The sequence below is a fragment of the Ursus arctos genome, unplaced genomic scaffold (genome assembly GCF_023065955.2).
Source record: "Ursus arctos isolate Adak ecotype North America unplaced genomic scaffold, UrsArc2.0 scaffold_23, whole genome shotgun sequence".
Taxonomy (NCBI): Eukaryota; Metazoa; Chordata; class Mammalia; order Carnivora; family Ursidae; genus Ursus; species Ursus arctos.
In genome coordinates, this window is record NW_026622908.1 from 9,733,241 (window position 1) to 9,757,422 (window position 24,182).

The window sequence follows — 24,182 nt, forward strand, 5'->3', positions numbered from 1 at the left end:
TCCAATAACATTAATAGTCTTGAGGTCATGCATATTCAAGCCCCTGCTCACAGATTCGTGCATTTTCTAAATTAAAGTACAGGATGGTCTTTGGTCATCATCAGTTTCACTCCCTCTTTCTTTTTTTCTGTAATCATTGGAAAGGTTGTAAAACATTTAACCTCTTTAAAATTGCAAGCTTTTCTGCGAGAAGAAAACTCTTAACAAAAGAGCAAATGCCTGACAAACACGAGGAACGAGAAAATGTCATGCTAGCTGTCAAGCTGCATTTTTATGTTCACGTTCATCCCGTACGATATGTCTTTCTGGCCCCTCCGACGTGCCTTTCCTTGTCGGGTGAACCAGAAGGGGAATCGGGATGCCTGGGCTCTGTCTTATTAGCTTGTGATTCCCTGTGTAGTCTTGGGCCCTGCCTACGGGGGTAGCTATGGAGAGTATGCACCAAGTATGTGCAGAGACCCAGCTAAGGGCTTTTTGTTCCTTGGCTGGTATGATCATGCCGGAGACTCCATGAGCTAGCTACTTTGGAAATCCCCATTCTGTAGGTGAGCAAACTGAGGCTTAGAGTAATTAAATAACTTGTACCAAGTCCAGAGCTAATAGCTAGAAGAGCTAGTATTAAAACCCAAGTCTGTCTAACTAGAGGGACCGAGTTCTTAAGCCCGAAACAATCTTGACTCTCTGAATCACTGTGTCTCTCTGAACCACATTGTCCCCATCTGTAGAGTGAGATTGGATCAAATGAGGGGATTTTTTTAAATGAGTTAAACTCCCTTGTGCTCTAAAATTCGCTTGGGGTGCCTGGGTAGCTCAGTCGTTAAGCGTCTGCCTTCTGCTCAGGTCATGATCCTAGCGTCCTGGGATCGAGTCCCGCATCAGGCTCCCCGCTAGGCGGGGAGCCTTCTTCTCCCTCTGCCTGCCACTCCCCCTGCTTGTGCTCGCTGTCTTTCTCTCTCTCTCTGGCAAATAAATAAATAAAACCTTTAAAAATTAAAAATAAAATAAAATTTGCTCAAGTTCATGGCTCACTGCAGATAATTTGCACTGCCCCCTCCCGAATCTGTCCATGTTAGTGATATTACCAAGGCATAAAAGAAAGACAAATCATCTTCTAAAATCACTCTGAGTGAATTCTGTTTATCAGTTTAGAAGTAATTCTGGACATCTGTCACTTGACACCTGACCGAATGCTTGTGTCCTATCACGTGTGATTCTTGTAGCAGCCAGGGGAGGTCACTGTTGTAAGCCCTGCTGCACAGATGAGGGCCCTGAGGGTCAGAGGTGTGACGTGACTTCTCAGATGTGCATGGCTACCTCCAGCCAGCTCTACTCCTACACCTCGGAGGGTTCAGACTCCAAGTCTAATGCTCCTTCCTGTACACAGCATCTTTCTAGACTTAAAAATTTCTCATTTGATCATTCACCACACCCTAACTCTCTGCTCTACATGTGAACTTGACCAGCCCCAGTTCTTGTAGGTACATATCAAAAAAGCCAGTCTTTGCTTTCAGAGAGCTGTCTAGTTGAGGAAAGATTATTAACTAGATCCCATTGTAATGTATCGGCATCAGGCGAGTAAGAGCCCTGTAGAAACACACAGGGGGAACCAACAGCTAGCACCGCCCAGGGAGGCTTCCTGGCCAAGATGACATGGGAACTGCATGTGGGTGAAAGGCAGATTGGGAGCAAAGTGAAGAAGAAAGAGGAAAAGAGCCTTTGGGCACAGGTCACGGTAACTACAAAGACAGAACTGCCAAGGGCATGATGTGATCTTGGAAGGGAGAGAAGACAAGGGTGGAACACAGGGCGGGGCTATGCGTAAAGGGCAGGAGTGGCAAGAGACAAGGCTGGAAGTGAAGGAAGAATCCCCAGTGGGCACGGTCTTCCACAGTAAGGACTTCAGAACTTTCTCTGTGGGCAATGGAAACTATCAGAGGCCTTTCGTCAGAGTGATGTGATCACATCAGTATCACAAAAATCAGTGGAGGATGGTGTGGGGAGTAGACCAGACCTACAAACAGTCTAGAATAGAGAGCACAGATTCAGATGCCTGATTCAGACCCAAAAGGTAATATAAATCAGCAGCTTGGGGTAATGGGACCGGGGCAGGAGTTCCAGGCCTCTCTGGAGGGAGCAACCATCCCTTGGGACCAGCAGATGGCGCCCTGCAAGAAAGTCAATCAGGACTTTCTTGTTTCTGCTGAAAGAAAAAGAAGAGAAAGGGACAAGGCAGAAATCCAGATATTTCTTGCGAAATCTCCCAATTTTAAAACGTTGAAATGAATTCAAAAAACGTTAAAATACTACACAGACCAGTAAGAATCCGTGGGCTGGTTCCAATACTTGGCTGCCGTTTGCAGCCTCCGGGCTGGAGGCAGTGTACCTGTTTACACGGTGCTTACAGGGCAGAGATGATGAGAGCTTCGGCTCTGGCCTGGGGGGTCAAGAAGAACCATGGGAATCCAGATATCCTCAAAGGTTGGAGATTGCAGGAATTTGGAACTGATGGCTTCATTTGGAGGGCAAAGGCGGGGCAGGATAGATACGAGGTTTCTCGGTACATCCCCCACGTTTAAGACAGTTCGCATTCTTGGCAAACGTTTTCTTCATAGAGAGTGAAATCTGGTTGAATGAGCTCAGGATGCTAATGAATTAATAATGCTACACCCAGGGTTATGCATCTGAGTGCAATTACGACATTTGCATGCCATGCCTAAGTCAGCAGACGTGGTTGTGGCAAGAACGCGTTGCATGAAGCAGTTGCCTTGATTTGCTTGACAAATGAGGGCACAGAGAAGGTTTGGGGAAGTACAGATTTCAGTCAAGTGTTGAAATAATGATCAATGAGACCTTTCATCTCCGAAGATCTGAGCTCTGAATCAGAGACGTACAGGGCAAACACACCTGCTTGGCACCCACTCCTGACTGGCTTTATAGTCACCTTTTCAGAGACGGCCATGTCAGGAAGATTTGGGGAGGGCCGTGGGGCTGTGAATGGAGTCATCTTTATGCTTGACGTGCTGGCATTGCTGAGTACTTAGAAGTTGCTCTTTGGCAGAGGTTAAATGATCCAAACCACGCGGTACTCTCCAGCATTTTGCTGGCTAGACCTAGCTCCCTGATGGGGATTCAGAGAAGCATTCCCCAGTGAGGGATTGCAGACCCTCCGTTTGGGCAATGAATATTTCATCTGTTACAGTTCGGTGGCTCTCTCTGTCTCTAGGACCTCGCTCCATGTGCGCTGATGAATTATTTAGAGTCAGTCTGCTGGTCTGCTGTTCTAAAGCTGCTTGTAGGAGGGAGTGATGGTGGGTGCTGTGGTCAGACCACAGTGGTCCTGATGTGGTAGCTACTGCTCGTGACAAGTGTGTCTGCTTTGGTTTGTGTGTGAAGGTCCCAGACAGACACCGAAGGGAACGTGACTGCTGAATCCAGCTCCGCGGGTGTGAGCATGGAGCCCAGCCACTACACCAAGAGTGGACAGCCTGCTCTGGAAGAACTCACTGGTGAGTATGGAGCCCCTGTGTCTGCTGGTGATGAGGCCTCCTGTATGACCACCTCTGGAAGGGCACAAACCCAGCTTGACTCGAAGTTGCTTTACTATTGCATTGACAGATGAGCTAAACAAACTTCTTTTTTTTTTTTTTTCTTCTTCTCTTTCTTCCCTGTCCTCTCTCACACAATCCACTGCCTTGTCCCCAGAATTCTAAATGAGTCTCTTACTGATTGGCAGATCCTATTTTTATATATATTTCATCTTGTTCATGTACGGGGTCTGGGCTGCTCTGACACTTAACCTTGAATCTCCTTGTTTAGTCTTCAGATACAGTCACTTTCAAACAAGATCTGGAGCTATAAGATACTGTCTTTTTTTCTCTCCTGTGTGGAAGCACTGATTGAAAATGCATTCTTAGCATCCTCCATTAATCGGAAAGAAAAATACAGCATGCTTCTTTTACCGAAAAGAAACAACCGAGCAAATCTAAATTTTATTTCAGTATTACCTAGACGATGATGATTAAAGGGGTATTATGTTATGTGAAAACATAAAATCCACAGTTGTCATGTAGTTAATTCCACAGATACTGGTTTATTAATGTTACACTGTCATATTCTTAAAGGAGAAAAGTTAGCTGACGAGTTAGGATTCCTACCATGGTGCATTTGGAGTTACCACCGCCTCTGTCTGTCTTCCCTGTTCCCCAGCTCTGTGCCCTCTCTTCCAGCAACTTCTAATCAGGGAAGTAAGTGGTAAACCACATATTTAGCAGTGGTTGTGTTATTCTTCGCATATCTTACCACTTCCAGAGTCGGGTTAAGAATTGAATCCATGTTTAAAATCCATTTATTAGACTAAATATCCATGACCACACCATTTTAATAGCCACATTACAGCTGTGGAATTGGTCTGCAGCCCACGTGATGGAATCGTACCCATCTCACCATTAACTCTGAAGATTAATTTCAGAGGATCTGAGCGATTTAACTATTTCCTTCTGGGTCTGCTGGCTGGGCACAGTGATGGGGCAGAGTTTTGAAGCCATTTATAAATGATCCATCTTGCAGTGGCTCAGGGCCCCACATTTGGGATTGATTTGGTGCTTCCTTCTCACCAAGCTCTGTGGCCCCCTTGCAGATGAGGACACGGCTAGCCCAGCAAAAGGGCCCGCGACGAGAAGGGCGTGGCGTTCAGCGACTGCTCAGGTCTCCACACGCATTCCAGACCGTGTTCTTATGTGCACACATCAAAGGGGCCGGTCCAGCGCGCCAAGAGCCCGGCATGTATCAGATGTGTGTCCCGTGGAGTAGTATGGATTCATGTCAGACACCAGGCTCGGCAAAATTCACATTTGAAAAACTAAAGCAGCAGCCAGGGAACATTCCACATCACACTTAAATTTCAGAGTGACAGATTACAGCCTGTGATCTTTCACCGGTTTTTCTCTTTCTCCATGTGTTTCCTTTGCATCAGGCCTGCACAACCAAGGAAGAACACAGAGAACCTGAGACGCTGTAGTTGGTTTGGGGGACAGATCTGTGCAGCCAGTCTTGCACTCTGGTTCTCGTGAAGTCTGATGGCATGGGTCACTGATGGGAATTTTATCCGTCCATCCGTCCTTCCTTCCTTCCTCCCTTCCTTCTTTTCCTCCTTCCTTCTTTTCTTTTTTGCTGATGGGAATTTCTTAATCAGAGTGGCTTATCTTTACATTCAAGCAGTAGAAATCAAATGTGTGACTGTACTGTCAATTATCTTATGGAGACAACGAGTAGTACAAGGTTAAATTAACTTATCCACAGCTGATCCCTTGAAATGACAATGAATAGTAGGTGTATTTAGAAATGGCTATTTAGGGGGCATCTGGGTGGATCAGTCATTTGAGTGTCCGACTCTTGATTTCAGCTCAGGTCATGATTTCAGGGTCATGAGATCGAACCCCTCACTGGTCTCCATGCTTACTTGCTCGCTCTCTCAAAAAAAAGGGGGGGGGAGAAAAAAAAAGAAATGGACAATGGACATTTAGGAGACATTTGACCAGTTGCTTTGTTCTTCCCCTCCTTTAGGTGGGGAATTAGGTGGATCTTCCCATGGTGCTTTGTCATTTGCATAGCATTACAGCTGAGACCTGCATCTTGGGTTGTAGAGTTAGAAGGGAGCACACACACCTGTTTATTCTCCAATCCATGAATCCCTCCTGTCCATCACTGATGAAATGTCTTTCAGTCTCTGCTTGAATATTTGTGCCAGGAAGTTACTCCTTCATAAGGCAGCCCTTCCATTTGTTGTTGATTTTAGTAACAGAATTCTTTATTATTTTGTTTCTAATCACTCTCCTGTGATCAGATATAAGCCATCTAGATGTAATCCAGCTCTTGTAGCTCATAGATAATTTCCTCTCTTGGCCATACAACAGCTTCTTCCTTAAGCCTCCTTCCTCCAAATGAAAATCCCAGGTTCCTTCCATGTTTCTCTCATAACACCCTGACATCCTCCAAACTCAGTTCTACCTGATCAGAACGTGGTGTCCTCTCCATCATGACCAGTGGTCCGAGGGAGGCTGACCTTGCACATACAGGAGCGCTGCCGAGAGCCACTGGATAGCTTACGATCCCTGTATATGGGCAGAGGGAGCCTCTCTTTCCTCCAGAGCGTGGTGGTGGTCTTGTTCTGTTGGGGCTGTGAGTTGGTAGAGGAATCTTACATCATCCGAGGAGGCAGAACTGGCAATTCAGAATGTGATCACCTGAGCAAGGCGGCTGGGTCCCCGGTTTGCCTTTCGGCGTTGCTCTTAGAATCTGGTATGTGTAGAGCTCTGAGGGGAGCAGACATTTCCCAGCAGAAACCCCCCACATACCCCACCCCAGGCGGAAACAGGAAACTCAACTCCAGCAAGCCTTCATTTTGTGCCAGGGATATCGTGTATATCTTCATTTGATCCTCCGACTGACCCTTCCAGGGAGGGTTTTTATCCCCATTTTAGAGATGGCATTTGGAAAGATAAGTGACTTACTCCAAGTCAAGGGGCTAACCAGCAACAGTGCCAGATTCAAGCCTTTATCTGTCAAAATGCAGAGAGTCTGTGCTTTTTCTTTAACCCTACATTTTTGGACAATAAATATGTCTCAGGCATTAACCAAATATTTTTGGACAATAAGGATGTCTCAGGCATCTATAGATTTGTGTGACAGTTACGAAGAGTAAGGGTGAGATACCATCCCATGTCAAAGATCTTTGAATTTCTAAAGGAGAGTTAGCAGACGAACATGTCAATTAGGAGAGACTTGAAGAAATAAGTATAATTATTATGCTTTGGTATGTGATTAATTAATTAATTTGAAGCTGTGTGCCTAGACTTAGCTTTGATAAATGTGTACTGCAGGGCCTAGAGCTGTCCAAAGGGTCAGTACCTTTTTGGCCTTCTTACATAGATAGAATGTGGCCAAACTGACAGCAAAAGATATTTACCTGATGGCCCCAGGAGCAAGATGCAGTTACATTCTTCCAGCACCACTCGGGGGAGGGAGGTGAGTAAACATTCATCACTGCTTTCTTTTCAAAACACATGCGTATATATATTTTTAAAGAATCGGGTAGGAAATGCAAGCTGGACCACTTTTCAGATAAGGGAAAAATGCCTTCCAACTTTCTCTTGGTTCAAAAGGGGGAGAAAATTGAAAACACTTGGCATTTTCAAGGACAAGAGAGTTGGCTAGAGCCAGTTTCCTCCATAAAATCACACATCTATCATTCGGTCCATCTGCCAGCCTCCAGGCACCACCATGTCCGCAACAACCTGTGGAAGCTGGTCTATCTCAGAACGAAAGTCAATGCTGTACATTGCTTAGCTGCCTGTTGCCTTATCAACGACGGCCGCCGCTGGGAGTTATACTTGGTGTCCGTTGTAAATCCTCCTCGCTCCTGCCCATGCGTGCTGTGTCCTTTGTGGAGATTTCTTTAGAAATGTTGCTCAACGCTTGAGATAGTCACAGGCTTTTAAGGAGGCTTGATGGTGGTTCTGCGGTCTTCTCAGCCCTCCCCAGAATTATTCTGAGGGAAAGACTCTTGCTTCCTTTCATCGTTCTTGGAGTGATTCCCCATCTCCTCTGCGCCGTGTTAGCCCAAACCAAGCGGAATAGCCGGAGAACCTAGAGCAAGGCTACTCTTGAGGGCACGTGGTTTCCCAGCTTGTATGTGACCTGTTTTTCCTGGTACTCTTGTGCCAGCTTGACCTCTGCCTGGCCTGGTGTCCTGCAGAAAATCTTGCCCTGAGAATAGAAGTCTCTTGTTCCCCCGAAGAGAAGCCCTCAATCCCCTCGACGGCTTCCCACTCTGCAGCACCAGCGGGCGTGAGTCAGGACTTGCGGTGGGCACTGCGCTCAGGCATCTCGAGACCCCATCCCATCTAATCCCTACCTCTGTCCTCTGGGGTCGGTGCTGTTACTGTCCTCATTTGAATACTCCGGCATCGGAAGGCTAGAGAGGGTTAGCACCTTTCCCCCAATCCCACGGCCGGTGAGTTAGAGGAACGAGACTTTGAGATGACATAGTAAATCTAACAGAAAGAGGCAGACCTCTCTCTGTAGAGTATTTGTGATTAATAAGTAAAGATCTTTTAGCCACTGTGCAAGTTCTGTTTACGAAGTAGGGCTGGTAGAGAGCAGCGCGTTATCACCAGTGGGTGAGAAGGTAAACTGCCTCACCTGCTTTGAGTGGGCAGAAGATGATTCGTGGGAAGGCTCAGCCCTATCTTGCATGTGTCTTTATTGGAGACCGTTTCAAATGTATTTACCCCTCAGACGAGGTGCCTTGCTTCTCCTACAAGCTAGGCTTGGCCTTTTTTAGGAGGGACTTGGAGGGGAAAGAAAGACTTCTCTCCTTGGATTTAACAACTTCCTTTGGGCGTCCATCCATCCATTTGTTCTCAAATCCTTAAGCGCCTCCCGGTGAGCGTGGAACATGGTGGGTTTCACAGAGCTCATGATCGATCAGAGAATTAAAAGCCTTAACCTCCATCTTTCCAGGAGAAGACCCTGAGGCTCGGCGACTGCGGACCGTGAAGAACATCGCCGACCTGCGGCAGAATCTGGAGGAGACCATGTCTAGTTTACGGGGGACTCAGGTCACACACAGGTATCTGCAGCGTGAATTTCTTTCTTGCTTGCTTTCTTGCTTTCTTGCTTTCTTCCTTTCCTTTCCTTTTTTTTCGTAGATTTTATTTAATTATTTGACAGAGAGGAGAGAGAGAGCACAAGCAGGCAGAGTGGCAGGCAGCGGGAGAAGTGGGCTGTCTGCTGAGCAAGGACCCTGATGTGGGGCTCGATCCCAGGACCCTGAGATCATGACCTGAGCTGAAGGCAGACCCTTAACCAACTTGAGCCACCCAGGCGCTCCTGCAGCATGAATTTCTTACTGAACTGCAGGCAACTTGATTTTCATGCAGCTTCTCCTGTGTGTGTTCATGCTGACTCAGCAATAATGGAATAAATAACTTTGATTCCCCAGGTATGCTGGAATTCACAGGGAGTGCCATGCGATGTGCAGAAGAGAAATGTAAGGAGCAAAAATGAGTGTAGACTGGTTCCTCTCCAAAGCAAACAGTTGCTAAATCCATTCGACAGAGAATATTGTGGACCAGTTCCATTTAGATTTCGCTTTACTTGCATTTTCCAAGCCTGTATTGGGCTGTGAAAATGAGCAGGTGAACTATATTTGACCTGTGTGATAAAGCGAATACCTTGAATTCCTACCCCGTCTTCTGATACACAGCGCTCTGTAATGTTGTTAGTCATGCCCGTGTATAAAACACGTAAGGAAATATTTATAAAAACTTATGATCATGTTTAAACTATGATTTAGTTGGATGAAATCTAGGATTACATTGGAAACATTCATCAGGTTGTTTTCATTGTTGAGCAAGAAGTTGAAGAAGATGCAGCCCTCAGACACCCCTCGGTGGGTTTTGGCAGAACTGAGCTTTATGGTTTGTGCTCGGGCTTTGATAATGAGGGGAAAGTCCTAGTTACCCCAGTGAACTCCCAAGGAGTCTCCTGTTCTCTGATTTCAGTCTCTTTGATAAATGAGTAGAGCAAGGAGACAGCAGGGCTTCCCCACTCCCGGCGGCTTGGGGAGATCGGGTGAAGCACTCTGGGTTCTATCTTAAATAAGGGGTCCCCAGTATGAGGAGAGTAAGGCCATTTCTAGGATCAAAGGGAAACAAAAAGCAATTGAGGCACCAAATTGATTCTTCCAGAGGACAGTCAACTTAGGGGTGGTAGTGGGGTGCCCCCCGCCAGACCTTCAGCTATGGGATGGCATGGAGCCAGCCACTAGGCCCTGGGACTCTGTGATCAAGAATGAAACATCCTGGGGCGCCTGGGTGACACAGCGGTTAGGCGTCTGCTTTCGGCTCAGGGCGTGATCCCGGCGTTGTGGGATCGAGCCCCACATCAGGCTGCTCTGCTATGAGCCTGCTTCTTCCTCTCCCACTCCCCCTGTTTGTGTTCCCTCTCTTGCTGGCTGTCTCTATCTCTGTCAAATGAATAAATAAAATCTTAAAAAAAAAAAAAAAAAGAATGAAACATCCTCCTTCCACCCTAATTACCAAAACTGACTTGCTGGGGGATGCAACTGTTGGATGGCTTTCTTGGCATGGGCTAGGATGGTCATGATGACAGCTGGGAGACCTTTGGTGGCTTTTCTGCAGGAAAGACCCTCTCTGCCCAGTCGGAGGACCCCAGTATGCTCCACGGAGGTACACTGACCAGCTTGCTTGGGACACAAGAACTGCCTGGCTGGAAAGAGTAGACGCAGGAGTCTTTCCAGTGCCAGGGATGAGCTCAGTCTCCCGGCAGGTTCAGATCCTTGTAATTTAATTTATTCTGGACCTCAAGCCTGGGTATTTACTTCTCTCCCAGGCTTTTGCCCCCCCAAAGTTTAGGTGTCCTTTTGGAGAAAATGTGGGAGAAGCAAAAGTGTGGGGGAAAGAGAGCTTTGAGTTAGAAAATCAGGGCTCTCCCCACCCGCTTGGTCCCGTGGGAGCTGAGCATGTGACAGGTGACATTGGGAGCTCCAGAGTGGAAAGGGGAGCTGGCACACAGTGTGCAAGAAGCTGTGTGCCCATGGGTACGTTATGCCCCCTCGTTATCATCACGACATTTTCTCTTTCCTTTCTTGGGTTGGGAAGAAGATGCCGATAGGGAAGATCATTTTAACAAAAGGAATTGGTAGTGGCTATCTTGTACCATGTTCTAGGGGGAGAGTCTCTGCTGGGCGTTTTCAGAGCGCTCTACAGACGTGCAGCTCCGTCTTTTCATCCTCACAAAGGAAACGTGCTGTGTGATACATCAGTGGCTGTTACCTGATCCTATTCTGTATATAGGAAATACTTCATAATTCTAAAAAAATTTGAAGAACCTATAAACTGCTGAGGGTCTGTCTAAGCCAAGGCTGGTTTTACGTTTTCAGCACATTGGAAACCACATTTGACACCAACGTCACCACGGAGATAAGCGGGCGCAGCATCCTCAGCTTGACCGGCAGACCCACTCCCCTGTCCTGGAGGCTCGGCCAGTCCAGCCCTCGGCTCCAAGCAGGAGACGCCCCCTCCATGGGCAACGGGTACCCACCTCGAGCCAATGCCAGCCGGTTCATCAACACCGAGTCGGGCCGCTACATGTACTCCGCGCCTCTGAGGAGGCAGCTGGCCTCCAGGGGAAGCAGCGTGTGCCACGTGGACGTCTCAGACAAGGCAGGAGACGAGATGGACCTGGAAGGCATCAGCATGGATGCCCCCGGCTACATGAGTGATGGGGATGTTCTGAGCAAGAACATCCGGACGGATGACATCACCAGCGGGTGAGTACCTGGGGCTTCTCTCTTTTCGCAGAGCGGGAGGCGGCTTGACAGTTTCTCTTTTTTTGGAGGGCTTTGTTTAAGTTCCCTGACGGAGATCAAACTGTCTACTTCACTTTCTGCTCTGTCAGGGCTCTGTGGTATGGCGGGGAACTCTGTGGTATGAGAGTCACCAGACGTGGGCTGCAGTCCAGACGTAGCCAGTAACTTGCTGGGGGGTCTAGCAAGGCTCCAGCAGCAGCCAGAGCGACAGTTGGTAACAAACCTATTGTGTTTGTCCTTTAAACCGAGCCTCGTACTTAAGATGGAATCCAGACTCTTTAGCATGGCCTCCCTGGTCCTGTGGGACTTGGCCCTCACCTTCCTCTCAGAGCTCCTCGTTCTCCACCCGCCGTGCTTCCTCTGCTGTGGCTGCTGCTTCTCTTCCTCGTTCTCATTAAGCTCGTAACTGGCGCCTGGGCTGTGCACTGTCTGCCTCGATTCTGTACCCCGACCTTGCCTGGCGCCCTCCTTGACCATTCAGCTGAAGTAGTTACGTGGCCTGCCCCATGCTTTCATCCTCTCCATCGTCGCCTTATGCTCCTTTGAAAGCTTATCACTATTTGAAATTATCCTGATGCCGTGTCTCTATTTTACTGTCTCCTGGACCCCTCCTGCTTACACCACAAGAAGCACCACGAAGCAGGGACATTGGCTGGCTTGTTCGCTGCCTTATCCCCAGTGCCCTCTATGTACAGGCGCTTAGAAATCGTGCTGAATGAATGAACACATGCGTCGATAGATGAAGGGACAAACCGGCCTCCCTGTGATCCATTTGCTTACATGTGAAGTTCGGGGGAGTGGTGGGACGGGGTCTAAGCCACACTGTGGCCGTGCGTGGCACGAGACGCGGCCGCCTCATTTTAGCTCCACTTCCAGGTCACTCTGGAAGCTGAAGGTCCCTCTGTTTACTTCACTTGCCTGACTTCTCCATCTGTTAGCCTCACTGGCACAGAAGTTCTCCACGGTCTTTTCCTCCTCTCCCATTCTTGCGTCCAAATTGCGGATAATAGAAATCGGGCAGAATAATCATACCGTTCCTTTCCACAGACAGAGTGATCAGGACCCCCAAGGGCGAGTCAATACTTTCATAATTTAATAATAGCTAATACTCCCACTGTGCACAGAGCACCGGGCCAGCCTTTATATACATTATCTCGTTCTGTTCTCACAGCAAACGGGTGACCTCATAATTCCCATTTTATGGATGAGTAAACTGAGGCTCTGGAGGGTTAAATAATTTGCCCAATGTCCCAAAGTGATTAGGAGGCAGAGCCCAGGGTTTGTGGCTTCAAAGCCAGAGCCTGTTATTAGACCACCTTGCCTAATACTTCATTGCTACGTTAAAATAGCACAATACTGGAGTTTATTTCAAAATTACTTTTGCTTAGGTTTTCCTGTCTGAGTAGGCATGTTCTTTTGTTCAATGAAAATCTCAGCTATAGAGGTTCTTTGGCTTTCTGGCTGTCACTTTTAGAACCATTTTGGTGAGTGAAACCTTGGAAGACAGGACCCACCAAACCCTTACGATGTGACAAATTTCTGCTTCCCAGAATGGCTGGGAACACTAATGGACTGGAAATGATCTGTGTAACTAAGAGCATCATTTTGTGTTTCTGGTTTTCCATAAGCACGAAAAATAGTCATATATACCTATTACTAAAATTGCACATACTTTAACCTTTTTATTATTATTTGGAAGACTTTTGGTATCCAGCATGGCCTCAAGATTACCACCATCAATTCCCACTGTAATATTCTACCCAAATTTTTTTTAGTTATTCTGAGATTTTTTTTAACCTATAGTAGTTCATTTTACTGTCAAGTCAGTCTTTTTTTATATATTAAATCTCTTTATTAAGTTTTTGACACCCCATATCCACTTTACCAGTGAATCCCATCAGCTCTTCCTTCAGATAAATTCAAAATCTACAGCAATTTCCCATTGTGATTTAATGGTGAAAAATGGAATATTTTATCATGGTTCAAGGCATCATCATCTGTCACCCAGACCGTTGCAACAATCTCCTATCTGGTTTGTTTCAAATCTTGTCCACTGCCGTCTATTCTCCATACAATGCCAGAGTGTTAAAGTGGGCCTTAAAAAGGCCCTACTCAAAACTTTCCAATGTTTTTTTTTCCCATTCAGAATGTGGATTGGACTTTCCATTTTTGTCTGTCTTAATCCTCAGTAGATGGTGTCTGATCTTGATGCAGTATTAACCGTGTCCACAAGGTGGAGACATTGAAACACCGCCCACTGAACTTCAGTCCTGTCCCAGTGAGACATTCCCAGTCTTTCAGCTCTTCAGCCATAACTTCTATCCCTGTGAAACAGCACCAGTGTTTACATTTCAGTTCCTGCTTCGGGAAGCTTACACTTTGAGCAAGTGAGATATGCTCAGAGCAAGTGTAGATAAAAGTGCAGAAATGTAAGCAAACCACCCAATTTTTGAAATTGGAGAACTCTGGTCTGGTTTTTCTTCCCCATTTCTTTTAGTGTAGAACTCTACTCTCAAAATGAGGAAGGGGAACCCGAAATGGCATCGATTGCTCCTTTTAGTTGTAACTCTCTGGAACACAAGTTAGGTAGGACTCTACTCAACGGAAATGCATGTGAGTTTCTGCTTCGAGGCCGCATTACCAGTTTGCCTTCATATGCTGAGTTCAGGGCAGATTCATGTCCTTCATACTCATTTCTTTTCCCTCTTATACACATGGCAACGTGGAGGTATTGAAGGACTGGGCTCTTATTTGTGCTTCAGGATCTGCTGAAGAAGACATTTCACTGAAGCGGTTGATGCGGTGGAAAGAAAACAGACTGAGATGTCAGATGGAGCCGGAGCCCTGCTCTGCCCTTTTCAAGCTCTGTGACATTAGGTCCATCCCTTCACTCCCCTAAGCCTTGCAGCACTGCAATTAATATGGTCTTTAACCTTCTACAATTAGATATTTCTCTTTGACGTTGTATCTGATTAATGGCAAATATCTGATGAAGACAGAGTTTCAGACAAGGTCTAGATGTCTTATCAACCTCCAACATCCAGACACTTGGAAACAGCGAGATGATTAAAGTTTTCATCCAGATGCTTATTTGGCTTAGTGGGAACAACCCTGATGTATGAGTAATATATAAATCCCTTTGGGGACTCTTTAAAGAAAGTTTTTGTGAAAGTTTACAGCGAGTTTATTTAGAATGCCTGACATGGAAGTTTAAGTTCTGGTTTCTGAAAACCTATGACCTTGGGTTTTTTAAAACGACGCACTGTAGCCCAGCTTGGTATATAGTAGCTGTTTTTTTGCTGTTTCCAGTTCATTGTCTCCACTGGCTATGTGTGCACGTGCACCTGTGTGCATCGTTCAGTCAGTTCTCCCTAAGGTGGGCTGAAATTACTTTACTTCCATGGAGTTTTGCTAAGAACCTAACAGCAAATGCCTTTTGTCTCTTTGAGTGTGTATTTATTAAACTCTTCCATTGCACTTTGTACGTACTTGGCGTGTCTAAGTACTTTACAAGTTGTCGCTGGACCTTGCCACTTTTATTAGATTGATAAATTGGGCTTTGGCTGTACTTAATGGAAAAGAAATGAAAATAACAGACGAAGATCTCTCTTGCTAAGTTTTGATCTGTGAAGTCAGTCCGTTTACTGATCTAAAAATTCAAAGTGCCATATGGTATAGAATAAAATTAAAAGGACAGACTTAGCGTCCATATGTTTGGAAAGATGATTTTTTTTTCTTTTCAAAAAGGAGGCACTGAGTTGTATCATGTTCCAAAGTATACATCCATTCCTGGAAAAAAAAAAAATGATCATTAAATGTATCATCAGAAATTTTTCCAAGAACCTTTGATGGCTTCCCATGTCTTGTGGGAACAGTTCTCAACTGAACGTGGGAGGCTTTTTATGGTCTTTTCGTCAGCTGCCCTCCCTGCCTCGCCCTGGCCACACCCCCTCACACGCCCCACACTCCCCACTGCTCTGGGCTACCTGCATGTGTAGGGCTTGATGCTTCAGGACGTGGCTCTTTCTCCATGGCATTCCTTTTGCCTCAAGCCCATCTGACTGATCCTAAAAAATAGATGCCTCCTAAAAAATAATAATAAAAGAAACCCCTCGTCTGGGATGCCCTCCTGAAGTCCCCGGCCCGAGTTACCTCGGTCTGTGTATTTCTGGTGGCCTTGGTTCACTCCCAACCTTAGATGTGAACTTGTCACTTTGTGTGGGAAGTGTTAGAGAGGGGCTGGCTGGTGTTGGGGAGAGCAAACAGTCTTCAAAAGCAAACAGAGTTGAGATTTAATCCTGGCTCTGCCAAATGAACTGGGACAAGTTCTTAACCTTTGAGACTCAGCGATAGAACTTGAAAAGTGCTTGGCAGAGTCCAGGACGCTCAAAGAACTGGCACGCGCTTGTGTTTGTGTCTGTCTGTCCCTCTCTGTCTTCCATCCAAGGTGGAGCTCCTGGAAGGCAGGCCATGCCCATTATTTTTCTAAACTCAGAGACTACAAGTAGGTATTGAATGACTATTTGTGCCTGGTCTGTTCTCCATGCCTACCCTCCCGGGACCTTGGGCTTATATAACTTGCTGCCACTAGCGGTGAAATGGAATGATTCTATCTACAGGACTTGGAGAAAATCAGCTTCACCTCTGTTGTCTTTTTGGTGCAATGCGTAGCTCCATCTAGTGGCCAATATGGGTGGTTGGCTTGCTTTTAATTCTGTCTTCTATTGGTTTAGGACTCAGGGCTCGTGTTATTCAGGCCTGAGGAAGGAGCAAACGCAGCAGCTGGTTTGTCTTTCAAATGCGTCTTGACTGCTAGTGTAGTGTGGGACAGAAAGCAGGGTGGTGAGCTAGGTGGTCTTCAGAGCTGGCTTCGCGACGGCTGCAGTCTTCCCTGCTCGGTATCGGGGATTTCTCCATCAACAGATAGTGTATGGGACTGGTGCCTGCTGGGGGACTCAGTTCTTCAGAAGCAGAGGAACCCAGCCCTGCTGAATTACTTGTAGCTCCATAAATCCATCAGAGTGTGTCCTAGTTCAACTGCTCTAGCAAAATGCCACAGACGGGGGGGACTTAAACACCAGACATTTATTTCTCACCGTTCTGGAGGCTGGAAGTCCAAGATCAGAGCACCAGCCTGGTTGGGTTCTGGAGAGTGCCCCCTTCCTGGTTTGCTGTGTCCTCACATGGCAGACAGAAGGGGCTTTGGTATGTCTTCCTCTTCTTACAGAGGACACTAATCCCATCATGGGGGCCCCACCCTTTTCATGACCTCATTAAACCCACTCGCCTCCCCGACGTCACTCAACACGTGAACCACATACAAACAGACGAATTGGAGAGGGTACAGCATTTCACCTGGAACCGGTGTTTCATGCTCACACGCATCTTTCGCATGTGCAACACCTGTGCTTAGATCGCTTCGTCCATCCTTGCTGCCAGCTCACCTCCTCCCGGAAGCTTTCTGTGATTCCATCCAAGCAGAGGTGGTGATTCTTTCCTCTGGACTTGACTTACGCATAATAGTGCTGATAGCACTACATCAGAGTTATTATAAATATGCGTGTATGTGTATAAAAAACAAGGTACCCATACAAAATATTTTTAGACTGTTTCAGTGTGTTCACCGTGAAGAAGGTACAGAGCCCGTACCTGTCACGGGCTCTTAAGGTTAGAGTCACATCTTCACGGGCTGGCACAGCGCCTGTTCTGGAGTACGTAGTGCGCAGTCGATAAGTATTTGTTGAATGACTGCTGCAACTGCCCATCAGCGAAGCCAGCCCAGCCACCTGCCCCTGGACGAACGTGTGCTGAAGACGGAAGCCCCTGGAGCTTAAGGCCCAGGCACGTGGTCTGTCCTGTCCGTGGCCTTGTCTTGTGCTGCCTGATTATTCCACAGCTTTGACCTCTCTATCACAGTGAGCTGGACATGGACGGCACAGGAGAAGGGAGACAGCCCAGAACATGAGGGCCATGTGCCGGGGGAGGGGGGTGAAGATGGAGGTACCCCTGTTCTACTTTCCCTTCCTCATTGACCGTCATGGACAGATGGGGGGGGTATTCTCACCAGGTCAGCGTCGATCACCGCAGCTGGCACCATGAGTCAAAAAGGTGGCACCAATAACATGAAAGGCTCTTTCTTATCTGGTAAATGTTTCTCATGGTCTTTCCAGGCCAGACCTGAAGTGACCTTGCTAGACTGTTGTTCCTGGCACACTGGTAGGAGAGAAAGCCAAAATACTCCTTATAGCCAAAACGTGCCCTGGGGCCAAGATAAATGATTTTAGGTGAGGCTGACCTCTGAAGGCCCTGGGTCATGGCAGGGTGTGGCAGGCACTTCTGGGATGTGAAAAGGATGAGCCCTTCTCTCTCCGGTTGGTCGCTCTGCAGTGATCTTGCATTGTAGGGCTCTTCAAAGGCTTGGGAAGACCAGGTTGCCGGTCAGCCACTGGGCAGGTCCTGTTGGTGTTAGAAGGGTTGTGCTCTAGGAAATGTAACGACTCAGCCCTGTAGGCAGGTCAATCCTTAAGGCCTTGGGCAAGTCACTTGTCCCCAGCGCACCGTCATCTTCTTAATTTGCACGCACCCCCGTGAGCGTGCGCACACACATTTAAAAACTACAGTGGAGCTCCAGCGTGAAGCCACAAGCCCCAGGGAGCCCAGTAGGCTGTTGATGGAGCTGGGCCAGGTCCCAGTGTGGGGGTCTTTCCATTCCTCTCTGCTTCCCTCGGCGTTTCCTCGCTGACAGGTCTTCATGGTATATGAATTCACAGAAACCATAAATACTTTTCCCTGTCTGATACTTTCCCTGGTGTTAAATATCCCAGGCAAGTCCAGTGACCTCTGTTTTCATAAGAAACCCTCTTTCGAGTACGCGAGCACAGAGTGTGGCGTGGGGGGCAGGATCGATTTCCCCAAGTGTTACAGAACAAGTGACAGCTTTCCCCGCGTGCTTGTGAGGTCATCTGACGGCGGTGGTTTGACGGATTGATGGCTCTGGCTACCAATACCGGTTGTCCCTGGTGGCCGGGGATGCGTCCACTGTGCGCTTCTTCCATCCGCAGTCGACCCCTTGATTTACTGAGTGTGGGAAATCCATCAGCCCTTATCGGCCGCTGGGTAGGCAGTTTTATCAGAGAAGAAAGAACAATCGAGCTGCCAGCAGGCTGAAAGTGGAGAAATTCCCCAGCATTCCCCAGCCTACTTCAGCCACTGTGGGTGACGATAGATTGAGCGGGCAGAGACCAGGATTAAGGAAAGATTTACTGGGACCAGCTCCATGCAATGACGTGTGGTCCAGTTTCGGCATGGGCAGTCTAAACTGCCACTCGTAACTAATAGCAAATGTTGACCTGGTAATTTATGGGAAAGAGAGGGGAGAGGGCGTGTCTTGTCTTCTCAGGAAACCAGGCCCTGACTTCTTGAGAATTTCTAGCTTGCTTTGGGATTTGAATCCCTTCCTACCTCTCCCCTCACCCCCTTCCCTCCAGCTTCCTGCAGGGAAGGAGAGGGAAAAAGGAACAAAAATGGGTGCTTTGGGAGGAGAAAGCCATATCTCAGGCCTCCTTGGAGGGTCCTTAGAGGTGCTCTGACCACCTGTTCTCCCACTCATACCAACACGGGTCCTGGAGCTTCTCAAAGCATGGGCTCTCGTGGAGCTGGAAACTGGAACGCCCCCACTGGCCTGCCTTCTGAGAGGCTCTGGGTAAGAGGCAATAAAATTCCATTTGAATGTGTTTATTGAGTTTGTTCTGTATTAGAGACCGTGCTAAAGGTGATGGGTCAAGAGAAATGAACAAGACCCAGTCCCCTAGATCTTACCATCACGGAGGGAAGCTCGTGGCATGGGGAAGTGCAGTGGTCATTAGACGGAGAGTTCTGGAGAGCAGTGGGGAGGCAGTGAGCTCTGTGGGGACCACTGATGGGGAATACAGAGTGGGCTGTGAGGTAGGGGCAGAGGGCGGCGTGTGGGCTGCGGAGTCCCGCCTGAATTCCGTGGCTGGCTGCACCTCTCTTCCATGTGTGTCCTGAGCAGCTGGTTGGTTTCCCGTGCCTCTCCCTCAGCGGCGTCATGTGGCTTCACTGAGATCGGGTACCAGCAGGACACCCAGAGAATGTTCACTACCTTAGCGCCCAGCGTCTGTGGCACCTTCACAACATGTGAGCTGGGCCTTGAAGGATAAACGAGCAGCCAGACCAAGGTCAAGAGCAAGGGCATGAAGACATATGGGTATGGGTGTGTTTTTATGATGGGTTAGAGATTGAAGACAGGAGGGGGTGGGCTCTGGTTGAAAGCTGTGAGAGTCCAGAGAGCAGTGATAGGGCTCTGGGTAGGGACAAGCCTGGGGAACAGACATGCACAAAGGTCAGAGAGACTTCACACTGAACTCAGCCTGCTGCAGGGGCCAGTTTGGCAAAGGGCACAAAGGCGCCAGGAGAACTTCCAGGTTTGGGCCCGTGCCAGAAATGGCTGGGAAAGAGTTGACGTTTGTCCTCAGCACCCTCCATCCTAGATTTCCCTCTTGCCTGTGGGCACCCACCCAGGGCCCACACATTGCGTCAGCCTCCAAACCAGCTCCAAAGCAGGGCTGGCTGAGTGTTTAAGCAGAGTATGCGGCAGCCTACAGAATGTACCTCTGGGGGCGTTAGGAAAACTCCAGCCCCACAGCCTTCCAATCCTTGCCCTAAAATAGCTCAGGGCCCAGTGGGGAAGATTGCCCTGTTGGTCAACACTTAATTCTAACCCAAGGCAAGTGGTGATCAGTGTTAGCATTGGGAAGCCAACTGGGGGGGCTCCAAGTCCAATCGGAGAATAGAGCAGGCCCTGTAGGGGTCTTTTATGTTCTCACTTTATCCTTCTGGGAAGCCAGCTTTTCTCTTCTGCAAATGAGAATCATCATGCCCAGAGCTGCCGTGGATGGAATGAGGTAATGCATGAAGAATGCTGGTATGGTGTCTGGGCATTGTGGATCCTTCTGGATCGTCCTCTTAGTAACGATGATGTTGCTAAGGGTCAGTGGGACAGGATGTACATATAATTCCTAGTTCAGTGCCTGGTGCAGAGTGACAGTGTTCACTGTGTTCCATTCTCTTCCATCCTTACCCATCCTCAAACCCCGGGAGACATCTCACAGCGCATGGAGTCTGGGGCGAGACCATAATTGATAGTCATGTGGGAAATGTGAATACCCCTAAACACCCCCGCCGACAGCCGGTGTGCCAGGTTAGAGCTCACTGCTGAGATGATTCAGGCGAGCAAGGCACTCCTTCCTCTCCCTCCCACCATCCAGACTGTCTGCTATCTTGTCGGAACAGACTTCCTGCCCCGCCAGGCTCTTCGTCGGTAAGCAGCGTCGACAAAACACACGGCAGCATGTAGGTATTACTCAGATTGGCGCCAGGTGTTTAACCGAGGGAACTTAACACCTTGGGTCCATTAATCAGCGCTACGGAGAGACTGTATTTTTCTCAAGTTGACAAATACTTAGCAAGTGCCGCCGTCTTCCTGGGGTGTGTTCTGGGGTATGACCGACACGATTTGTCCTCAGAGCCGGACCATTGGGTACTCCGTATTTGGGAGACTCACTTTTGATCCTTGTAGGTCCTTCTCAGGGTAAACCTGGGACCCATGAGCTCACATTCACCGAGGGTACTTACACAAACAGGAAAAATACACTCCAACTCTGTAGCTCTCAGTAGATGCCAGACAACAGAGGCTGACACCTGGGGCACTCTTTCTGAATTGCTGAGCCTTGACACATATTCCCCAGACTCGGGCTTTATCTGATATTGTCATTTTACTATTAAGGAAAACGAAGACCCAAGAGGATCTTGTTACTTAATTGTTTTAAGCCCATGGAGGAGATGGAAAAATGGCCTAATATCTTGTTGTTTGTCTCCCTTTGTGTGCTGGAATTTCAGTGTGACTTTGGCATATCTGTTGCTTTGCTATAGTTGAATATTTGGTCCTGCATCCTTCGGGACCCCCCCCTCCTTGCCGACGTGCACTGGTCTGCAGGCCCCCCGTGTACCTTGAATGGAGAGCAGCCAGGAGTCACAGACCCAAAGGTCCCCTCGTGTTCCTGTTAGGCTTTTGTGTAGCTCTCATCTAGAAAACACAGCCCATGTTTATTTTTATCTTAAAGCATACAGATCACTGCAAATACCCTTCCCAGTTTGTTTTCAAGGGTCAGCAGCTACGGAGTGGCTCAGTAGATTTATGATGGGGGGGTTGGAGAAGACGAAGTTCGAGTTGAGGTGAACATGAAAAGAAACATTTGGATGAGAGCTTGGGAGTATTTTGGCCCCGAGACAGTAAGCCCATGTTGAAAGACTCGGGGGGGCATATGTGCCTTTACTCAGATCAAGATAAGAAACTGACATTTTCTTGGGAATTCACGATCCTCTCATCCTGCTGCTCTAGGGGCTTGGTATGATGGAAGACACTTCGGACTTTGGACTCAGAGGACCTGACTTCGTACGCTTTGCTTGCCAGCTGTGTGACCTCGGGGAGGGTGCTTCGTTTTCTGAGCCTCTTCCCATCTGTTAGATAGTAGCCTACTTTTTAGGTGTGTGGTGGGAAAGAGAGAGGGTGTGTGTGTGTCTGTGTGTGTGTGTGTGTAAAGTATTTGACACACAGAAGGGGTTCCCTTTATCCTTCTCAGACTAGCTGCATTTATTCACCGTACTCGTTTTTTTCCCCACTGAGAATATTCACTAAGACGATCTCCTGCCGTTTCTTACTCTTGAGTGCAGTGGTCACATTTCCGCTCGCTGTGTCAGAGTTGATCTGTGTATTCGTGTTCTCCAGAAGAAAAGTTGATGTGGCGGTTCAAGTCCAAAGGCAGCCTGGAGGAAGAAATTCCTCCTCCTTGAGGACTATCAGCCATTATTTCTCTTTTTTCAACTGCTTGGATGACGCATGCCACCATTATGGAGGGTAATCTGCTTTATTGGAAGTCTCCTGGTTTCCATGTTCGTCCTCCTCTAAGAAGTACCTTCACAGCAACGTCTGGTCTAGCGTTTGCCCCGATATCTGATATCATGGTCCGGGCAGGTTGACGTATAAATTAACCATCACAGTCTACAAGCAGGCCTTGTAGGATCAGTGGGAGTGAGTCATCTGGGGCAGGAGGCAGCTACCTGTGGCCCAGAGACAAAGAGCAACATGTCAGCTTATAGAAACACCCGTGAGGACTCAAGGCTAATGCGTCCTGCCTGGGGTATGACCACAAATCAAGGGTCTGTGCACGCCTTGGGAGAATGAGTGCATCCCTTCTAGAATCCCCAGGGTCCTGATAAGAAATCTCCCTGAGAAATGGAGGGTTTGACCTTTTCTCTTAACCCTGCAATTACTGTGGGGTGAGACCGATGCCCTGGCATGGACACTTCTGGAGGGCTGATCGTTTTTGAGTGAAACAAGATTTCAAGTCTAAGGAGAGGCTCAAGTGTGTCTCCAGAGTCTTCCAGCTATAAATCAAGCCTGCATTCACTTCTCGGTCTTGGGACAAGTGGGAGAAGGGCATCTGTGGTTCTTTGCTGCGTCACATGGTCCAGGTCCCAGTTCCCAGAGCTTGGAGCTTGGAACTGCCCAGTCGTCTGTTTTGAAATAAGAAATCTCACATATTTGGGGCGCCTGGGTGGCACAGCGGTTAAGCGTCTGCCTTCGGCTCAGGGCGTGATCCCGGCGTTCTGGGATCGAGCCCCACATCAGGCTCCTCCGCTAGGAGCCTGCTTCTTCCTCTCCCACGCCCCCTGCTTGTGTTCCCTCTCTCGCTGGCTGTCTCTATCTCTGTCAAATAAATAAATAAAATCTTTAAAAAAAAAAATCTCACATACTTGAGCAGTGAAGTTTAAAGGGTAAAGTCAGCTCAAGTTGTCGGAAACATGGGACAGAAACAATGTGGTGTTGGCTCTGCAGAGAAGGGGGCACCAGAGAAATGGCCTCACGGTGCCCACTAACACGTGTCTATTTGCCAGCCCTGCAGCAGTGGAACAGAAATTCACAAAAGCTACACTGCGTTTGCGGCTCTTTTATGTGCTGGGTACTGTGTTGAGCTCTTTCCGTGCCTTGTCTCACTTGTTCTTCACATCAGTGCTTTGGGAGAGAGGCTGTTTTTCATCCTCTTTCTACAGTGAGGGAGACCAAACTCAGAGAGGCTAAGTGTCTTGAACAGCTCCCATGGGTAGTCACTACTGGAACTAGGTATTTGATCGGAGTGAATTCAAAGCCTGTGTCCCAAGAACTCTGCAGTATGGCTTTTAAAGTGTCGCTAGATGCCATGCTCTGAACAGACGGAAAGCAAGACCAAAAAAGAAGCGTGGGCACCCTCGGGGCATTGGAAGCTCCGACACCCGCCCTATGCCATGTCAGGGAGCGAGAGAGAGAAATGGAAGATGGGGCTCAGGAGGGTCAGGCTCAGAGCGCTGGGTTGCATGGAAACTTGCAGATACTTGGCAGATACTTGCAGATACTTGGCAGATGCTGGCAGATGCTCCAGCAAGAACCTTTCTTTGTCTCCAAAGCATTATTACGTGTTTCATTTCCAGTCAATGTCACAGGCCCCTACGGAAGCATTGGAAACACTTGTGTCAACATTCCCCAGGTGCCTGTGCAGAAAGTGAATGGGGGCAACACTGATTCTGTGCATTGGAAAGGAAGAACTGAGGAGGTGGTCAGAGGCAGGAAGGTTCAGAGCTGGAGTCCGTTTGCACAGTGATCTCCCGAAGGGCCTCGCCACTCTATGGTCTCCTACTGTTAGAGCTCACACATGTGGGCATTTCACTCACCTAC

The 24,182-nt window shown here is 48.0% G+C and overlaps 1 protein-coding gene across 4 annotated transcripts in view; it reads left to right on the plus strand.

Annotated features, from left to right (window-relative positions):
* The window catches only part of NAV2 (neuron navigator 2), a 383,600-nt gene that overhangs the window by 221,497 nt on the left and 137,921 nt on the right, over positions 1-24,182 (plus strand). For all 4 annotated transcript variants that reach the window (XM_026512228.4, XM_044389055.3, XM_057317561.1 and 1 more), the window contains 3 exons: positions 3,394-3,506; positions 8,521-8,629; positions 10,964-11,353. In XM_026512228.4, coding sequence (XP_026368013.1) covers positions 3,394-3,506; positions 8,521-8,629; positions 10,964-11,353 — 612 coding nt within the window. The remainder of the gene's footprint in view (positions 1-3,393; positions 3,507-8,520; positions 8,630-10,963; positions 11,354-24,182) is intronic.